The 7,884-nt window shown below is 50.4% G+C and overlaps 1 protein-coding gene across 2 annotated transcripts in view; it reads left to right on the forward strand.

Moving 5' to 3' along the window:
- The window catches only part of ASGR2 (asialoglycoprotein receptor 2), a 15,431-nt gene extending 8,195 nt beyond the window's left edge, over positions 1-7,236 (forward strand). For both annotated transcript variants that reach the window (XM_011994632.1, XM_011994631.1), the window contains 4 exons: positions 373-459; positions 539-690; positions 6,363-6,469; positions 6,818-7,236. In XM_011994632.1, the coding sequence (XP_011850022.1) occupies positions 373-459; positions 539-690; positions 6,363-6,469; positions 6,818-6,983 (512 nt within the window). In that variant the 3' untranslated portion in view covers positions 6,984-7,236. The remainder of the gene's footprint in view (positions 1-372; positions 460-538; positions 691-6,362; positions 6,470-6,817) is intronic.
- Positions 7,237-7,884: the final 648 nt, after the last annotated feature.

Raw genomic sequence — 7,884 nt, forward strand, 5'->3', positions numbered from 1 at the left:
TGGTGTGTGGTGTGGTATGTGTCTGTGGTGTGTGTGTGTGTGTGGTGTAGTGTGTGGTGTGTGGTGTGGTCTATGTGTGGTATGTGTCTGTGGTGCGTGTGTGTGTAGTATAGTGTGTGGTGTGTGGTGTGGTCTGTGTGTGGTATGTGTCTGTAGTGTATGTGTGTGTGTGTGTGGTGTAGTGAGTGGTGTGTGGTGTGGTCTATGTGTGGTATGTGTCTGTGGTGTGTGTGTGTGTGTGTGGTATGCTGTGTGGTGTGGTCTATGCATGGTGTACGTGTCTGTGGGTGCATGTGCTTCCCCAGCCACAGGCTGGAGCCTGGCAGGTGGGGACCGCGCCTGCCGGCCACACTTTCAGCCTATCTGTCCTAGATCATGACATCCTGCTCCTCCATCTGAAGCACTTCCCCGTGGACCTGCGCTTCGTGGCCTGCCAGATGGAGCTCCTCCACAGCAACGGTAGGGGTGGGGCCATCTCCAGGCCCAGTGTGCCTGCCCCTCCGGCTGGATCTCATCCCCCTGCCCCCTGCCCCCTCAGGCTCCCAAAGGACCTGCTGCCCTGTCAACTGGGTGGAGCACCAAGGCAGCTGCTACTGGTTCTCTCGCTCCGGGAAGGCCTGGGCCGAGGCGGAGAAGTACTGCCAGCTGGAGAACTCACACCTGGTGGTCATCAACTCCTGGGAGGAGCAGGTGAGGCCACGCTTCCCACAGGCAGGAGGAAGCCCTTGGAAGGCAGGCTCTGGGAGGCTGGATCAGGCTTACTTTATCCTTTTTTTTTTTTTTTTTTTTTTTTTGAGATGGAGTCTCACTCTGTCACCCAAACTGGAGTGCAGTGGTGTGATCTTGGCTCACTGCAACCTCCACCTCCTGGATTCACACCATTCTTCTGCCTCAGCCTCCCAAGTAGCTGGGACTACAGGCGCCTGCCACCACACCCAGCTAATTTTTTGTATTTTTAGTAGAGACGGGGTTTCACCGTGTTAGCCAGGATAGTCTCGATCTCCTGACCTCGTGATCCACCCACCTCGGCCTCCCAAAGTGCTGGGATTACAGGCATGAGCCACCGCGCCCGGCCTGTCCTTTGAATCTGAAAAAAGAGTCCAGAAGCAGAAGCAGAATTGTGGTGGAGCTCTGGCAGGTTCGGTGAAACAGCCATTGAATCTTTTTTTTTTTTTAAATATGTTCAGCTTTCTGATCTAAAGCAGCCGTCGATTTTAAGAGGTGGGAGTTTGCAGCCTGGACCTTGGCAAAGAGACAGGAGCCAGGCAACCAGGTGATGTGGAGCAGGTCAGGAGACAGAATGTGAGACAGGATGACCGAAGGGGCCAGGACAGGGCGGAGAACACAGGGAAGGCAGTGAGAGTCCCTTCTTGCTATGCTGGCCTTCGGAGTGCTGGTCACGTGGATGAAGGGAACCCAGCAGGCAGGAACCCCGTGACTCACCTGCAGAGGGTGACCGGCTCCCTCCAAGGTGCTCTGTCTCCCCTTCCCATGGCTGCTGCCAGACAGCAAAGTACATGGAGAAGAATCAGCCCATTCGAATAGACAGGACAGTTTTGGAAAAGGAGGGTAATAATGGTAACATTTACTGAGCACTTACTATGTGCTTTCATCCTTTCACTTCTTCAAATCCCACCATCCCAGGGCACAGGCGCTCATCTTTCTCCCAGTATGAGGGAAGGGAGGATGTCAGCACTAAGGGACAGAGACGTTAAGTAACTTGTCACACAGCGAGCGAGAGATGGGGCCACAATTGAGACCCACACAGCTTCTTTAGCCAGTGTTTTCAACCGCTACGTGCTGCCTTGGTACTGTGGGGTCTATGAGGGTCTTGTTCTGTATGAACTTGGAAGTGTTTTTTTGAGACGGAGTTTCACTCTTGTTGCCCAGGCTGGAGTGCAATGGCGCCATCTCAGCTCATTGCAACCTCCGCCTCCTGGGTTTAAGTGATACTCCTGCCTCAGCCTCCTGAGTAGCTGGGATTACAGGTTCATGCCACCGTGCCCGGCTAATTTTTGTATGTTTAGTAGAGACAGGGTTTCACCATTTTGGCCAGGCTGGTCTTGAACTCCTGACCTCAAGTGATCGGCCCACCTGAGTCTCCTAAAGTGCTGGGATTCCAGGCGTGAGCTACTGTGCTTGGCGTGAACTTGGAAGTATTTTAATGCCACAGTAGTTAAGCCATGTGATACAGGGGCCAGAATATATGTATTGTTTGCATGACATCAGGCTCTGTTAGTGCTTGACAGCATAGAGTGAGTACAAACATATTTTGCTTTACTGGTCAGGTTGAACTTGCCAGCATTTAATCAGTTTTGACCTATAACAATGTCAGTTTCATGCAGCTCAACCTAAGATCTCAGTGCTCTGTGATTTGGCACACAGTAAGCTCATGGTCACTACAACTTCGTGGCGGATGATGCTTTCGTCATTATGAAGCCACCATGTGGCCCACTTAATGCTTTTTGCCTTGAATTTATCTGATACCACAGTCCTTGATTTTTTTTCACTTGCACTTGCTTGCTGTATCTCTGTCCATCCTTTCGTTTCTTACCTTTTCGAATCTCTGTTTTAAATTAATGATTCTCAGTCTTGACTGTACATTGTAATTTCTTCAAGAGTTAAAAAAAAATCGACTCCTGGATCTCGCCCTTAAAAATGCTGATTTAGGCCGGGTGCAGTGGCTCATGCCTGTAATCCCAGCACTTTGGGAGGCTGAGGCAGGCGGATCATGAAGTCAGGAGTTCAAGACCAGCTTGGCCAAAATGGTGAAACCCCGTCTCTACTAAATATACAAAAATTAGCTGGGCATGGTGGTGGGTGCCTGTAATCCCAGCTACTTGGGAGGCTGAGGCAGGAGAATCACTTGAACCCGGGAGGCAGAGGTTGCAGTGAGCTGAGATTGCGCCATTATACTCCAGCCCGGGCGACAGTGCGAGACTCAGACTCAAAAAAAAAAAAAAAAAAAGCTGATTTAAATTAATCTTGGCTTCATCCTGGATCATTTCCTGAAGGGTACCATGGGGCAGCTAAGCTTAAGGTATTTCTCCTGTATAGGTTTTTTTGTTCTGTTTGTTTTTGAGACAAGATCTGGCTCTATTGCCCAGGTTGGAGTGCAGTGACATGATCTCAGCTCACTGTAACCTGTGCCTCCCAGGCTCAAGGGATTCTCCCACCTCAGCCTCCTGAGTAGCTGGGACTGCAGGTGCACACCACCACACCTGGGTAGTTATTTGTATTTTTAGTGGAGACGGTGTTTCGCCATGTTGCCCAGGCTGGTTTTGAACCCCTGGCCTCAAGCGATTCGCCTGCCTGGGCCTCCCAAAGTGTTGGGATTACAGGTGTCTGAGCCACTGTAATCCAAAAACTGTGCCTGGCAGGTTTGGTTTTTGATGTTTAAAATCTAATAAGTACCTTTTCTTTCAATAGGTGAATGTCTCATTTATATTTTAATAGCTATGTTTAATTCTAGTCCTTTCTTTTTTCTGCTTTACATGCTTTTTAATTTCTTACAATTGCTGTGTGAGAGGTGTTCTTTTCGTTTTCTCCTTTATGGTATTTTGGAAGCTATGTAGTTTATTTAGAGTTATTCCAGTGATTGCTTGTGTAACTTTAATAGGCTGAAAATTATTGGCTTTGAAAACTAAAAGTTTGTATAACTTCCATAGGAAAGGTGAGGAGACCAGGACACCTCTTATTCCCATGTGTCTGTGTCTTTCCTTTCCTAGGTTGCTTAAGTGTTTTATCTGAAAATTTTTTTTTTTTTTTTTTTTTTTTTGAGACTGAGTCTTGCTCTCTCGCCCAGGCTGGAGTGCAATGGTGCAATCTTGGCTTACTGCAACCTCCACCTCCCAGGTTCAAGCAATTCTCCTGCCTCAGCCTCCTGAGTAGCTGGGGTTACAGGCATGCGCCGACACACCTGGCTAATTTTGTATTTTTAGTAGAAATGGGTTTTCTCCATGTTGGTCAGACTGGTCTCAATTCCCGACCTCAGGTGATTCACCTGCCTCTGCCTCCCAAAGTGCTGGGATTACAGGCGTGAGCCACCATGCCTGGGCTTTTTTATTTTTTAATGTAGCTCAAACTTTTCTTTTCAGTTCCTTTCCTTATCATGTTCTCTCTCTCTCTCTTTTTTTTTTTTGATATCTTCTTTCATGTTTTATGTCATTCTTTTTTTTTTTTTGAGACGGAGTCTCGCTCTGTTGCCCAGGCTGGAGTGCAGTGGCCGGATCTCAGCTCACTGCAAGCTCCGTCCCAGATTCACGCCATTCTCCTGCCTCAGCCTCCCAAGTAGCTGGGACTACAGGCACCCGCCACCTCGCTCGGCTAATTTTTTGTATTTTTAGTAGAGATGGGGTTTCACCGTGTTAGCCAGGATGGTCTCGATCTCCTGACCTCATGATCCGCCCGTCTCGGCCTCCCAAAGTGCTGGGATTACAGGCTTGAGCCACCACGCCCGGCCTTATGTCATTCTTTTTAAAATTTTTCGAGTATGTAAAGAAACTGTTCTCCAACATCCCCTCATATTCTGAAACACGGCTTCTTTTCAAAGTCTATTTTTCACCTCTCTTTTTGATATCACAATTCTTTTTTCCTCTACCTCATCTTCCTCTTTCTTTTTGGGGGCATAAGTTTCGTGTTGATTTTCTCTGTTACTTTTATGAATGGGCACAATGCTTTCTTTCCTATGGTTCACCCAGGAAAAGGGGAATGAATTATCCTGGACCGTCTTCTCTGATCATCTGGCACGATCTGATTCCTTCTCTCAGTCTTTAACACAGAGGGCCGAGTGCTGCTAATTTGTAATCTCTGCTCAGTTGTTCCGTTACTTTTTTTTTTTTGAGACGGAGTCTCGCTCTGTCACCCAGGCTGGAGTGCAGTGACACCATCTCCGCTCACTGCAAGCTCCGCCTCCCAGATTCACGCCATTCTCCTGCCTCAGCCTCCCAAGTAGCTGGGACTACAGGCACCCGCCACCTCGCTCGGCTAATTTTTTGTATTTTTAGTAGAGATGGGGTTTCACCGTGTTAACCAGGATGGTCTCGATCTCCTGACCTCGTGATCCGCCCGCCTCGGCCTCCCAAAGTGCTGGGATTCCAGGCGTGAGCCACCGTGTCAGGCCAGTTGTTCCGTTGCTGGTGGTGATGGGAGGGAGGGCTGGCAGCAGGTAGCAGCACATAGTGTGTCTCCAGGCACTTTCTCTCCAACTCCGTTGAGTCCTCTGAATTTGGGGAGCAGCCTCACCTGCCTCAGGACTGCCCCTTCACGCATGGGACATTGTCCTGTTTGTGGGATTCCAGGATTTAGGGACGCCACAGTTTCTGGTGCTCAATCAGATGAGGTGAATAACTTGCAACCTTAGTTGTTTTTCTAGAGGGTGGGAGTAGAATTAGGCAATTGTCCTTCCAATACTACTGGGGCCCCTTCACAGGCTGTCAGAGGGAATTGTTAAGTGTGCACATTGCTCAACGGATCCATCCCTCCGCTTCCTCCACAAAATCAGGTGACCACACCTTCCCCTCCTACCCTACTGAACTGCAGGACTTAGGTCCCCAGGAACAGCTGTATGTGTAAGAGAAAGCCACTTGGAGGGGCTGCCATGCTGGGAGTGTGGGTGTGTGTGAGTCCCGGGGAGCTGTCTGCAGGCTCGAAGGCCACGTTCACCCAAGCCCCTGTCAACTGGCTGACTGGGCTACTTCCTCACACCCCAGGCGTCTCCCTATTTTCCCCCATTGTCAGACTCCGTGTAGCTAGATCATAATGGGGTCTGAGCTTAGAAGCTCCTGGGCCTGACACATGTCATAGAAGCTACCATAGAAGTGAGAGCTGCCAGGGGCCGAGGTACTTGAGAGGCGAGTGAAGCTGAGATCTTTAGTGGGTCTGGGGTCTGGGGGGCAGTAAGAGCAGGGACCAGGTCGGGATCCCAGGAGTTCAAAGCTGTGGGCAGAAGACAGGGAGAGAACCGGAGCTTGGGTAGAGCCATAAGCCGGGAATGAAGGGGGACTCTGGGCCAGGGCTGTGAACAGGGGACGGTGGCCACTAACTCAGGTACAGGATTGGCTCTGTCTCTGCAACTCCCTGCAAAGTGTGGTCACTGCAGTGCCCATCTTAGAGGGCTTCGAAGGATTAAATGAGATCGTCTTTGCACAGACAGCACAACGTCTAGCCCAGCAAATGTGCACTGAACAATAGCTAGAGTGACAGAAGGAAAAGCTAGGAAGCAGCCTTGTTGGGAGCTGATGCTTCAGCCTGGGGGCAGATCAGGCTGGGGAAGGCTGAGTGGGGGCCACAGCTCCATGCCTGCATGGAGGGAGGATAAAGACACAAGAGACTGTAAACTTCCTTCTTGCCTGTGTTTCCAGAAATTCATTGTACAACACACAAACCCCTTCAATACCTGGATAGGTCTCACGGACAGTGATGGCTCCTGGAAATGGGTAGACGGCACAGACTATAGGCACAACTACAAGTAAGTGGCTTCTTCCCTCATCTCCTTGTTAGATTTCTCTGGGGACAGCCCCCTTGGCCTTTCATGCCAAACCACCCTGACTCATCCCTCAGGTACCAAATTCCCCAGTCCTCTCCTCCCCAGACTCCCAACCCCTCCAAAGCTGCGCTTTTCTGGGCTGGGGGTGAGGGTTGCTGGGACTGGGGATAGGAAGCATCTTTCTCTGCGGTTGGGTTCTCCTCAGACTGGGTCGCAGGGCACACCCCAGCTCCACTCTCAGCCTTCAAGGAAAATGGTCGTGAAGAGGATGATGGGTAAGTTGTTTTCTTACCACTGTGGCAGAGTCTGAGTTTTCTCTTGCCTCCTTAGGAACTGGGCTGTCGCTCAGCCAGATGATTGGCACGGGCATGAGCTGGGTGGAAGTGAAGACTGTGTTGAAGTCCGGCCGGATGGCCGCTGGAACGATGACTTCTGCCTACAGGTGCACCGCTGGGCGTGTGAGAAGAGGCGGAATGCCACCGGCGAGGCAGCCTGACCCCAGCACACCTCTATCTAACCCATACCTCACACCTGCCCAGCTCTGGCTTCTCTGTTGAGGATTTTGAGGAAAGGAAGAAACATTAAGACAGGGGTATGGGGAAGAGCTGAGTAAAGAGAGAAAGGAGGTAGTTTAAGAGTCCCTGACCCTGGAGGGCTGAGATCCCACCTCCTTCTGTAATTCATTGTAATTATTATAATTGTCAGCCTCTTCAATGGAGTAGGAAAGAAGAAACAAATGCTTGAATCTCTTTGTGGCCTGGTTATTGGGAACTGAGAAACACAGCATGCAAAGAGGAGGGAGAGGGGAGAGTGTGGAAGAGGCAAGGTGTGCGTCCTCCCAGACAGCTGCCCCTTGGTCCCTAATCCCGAGGGACATTGGTCAGGGAAACGGGAAAGGGGCTTGGAACAGATGGGCTTAGTGGCTGGCACCGGTGGGAAAGGGGTCAGCTGGGCTGTGGCTGGAGGGTCCGCCTGGCTCCCAGGGCTCCCAAAGGAAGCATCTTTCTCTGCCATTGGGTTCTCCCCAGACTGGGTCGCAGGGCACACCCCAGCTCCACTCTCAGCCTTCAAGGAAGATGGTCATGAAGAGGAGGATGGGTAAGTCGCTTTCTTACCACCACAGCTCTCTCTTTTTGACCCCAAGCAGATCTAGACATATCTCCAACACAGGGTGTCCCCAACAGTCTCCACAGTGGACAAAATTCCCGCTCCAAGAACATTCTGAAACTGACCTTAAAAAGATTGTTCATCCTTTATTAATTAATTAATTATGGAGTCTTGCTCTGTTGCCCAGACTGGAATGCAGTGGTGCGGTCGCCGCTCACTGCAACCTCCACCTCCCGGGTTCAAGTGATTCTTCTGCCTCAGCCTCCCGAGTAGCTGGGATTACAGGTGTG

This window comes from Mandrillus leucophaeus, unplaced genomic scaffold (assembly GCF_000951045.1).
Source record: "Mandrillus leucophaeus isolate KB7577 unplaced genomic scaffold, Mleu.le_1.0 Scaffold46, whole genome shotgun sequence".
Taxonomy (NCBI): Eukaryota; Metazoa; Chordata; class Mammalia; order Primates; family Cercopithecidae; genus Mandrillus; species Mandrillus leucophaeus.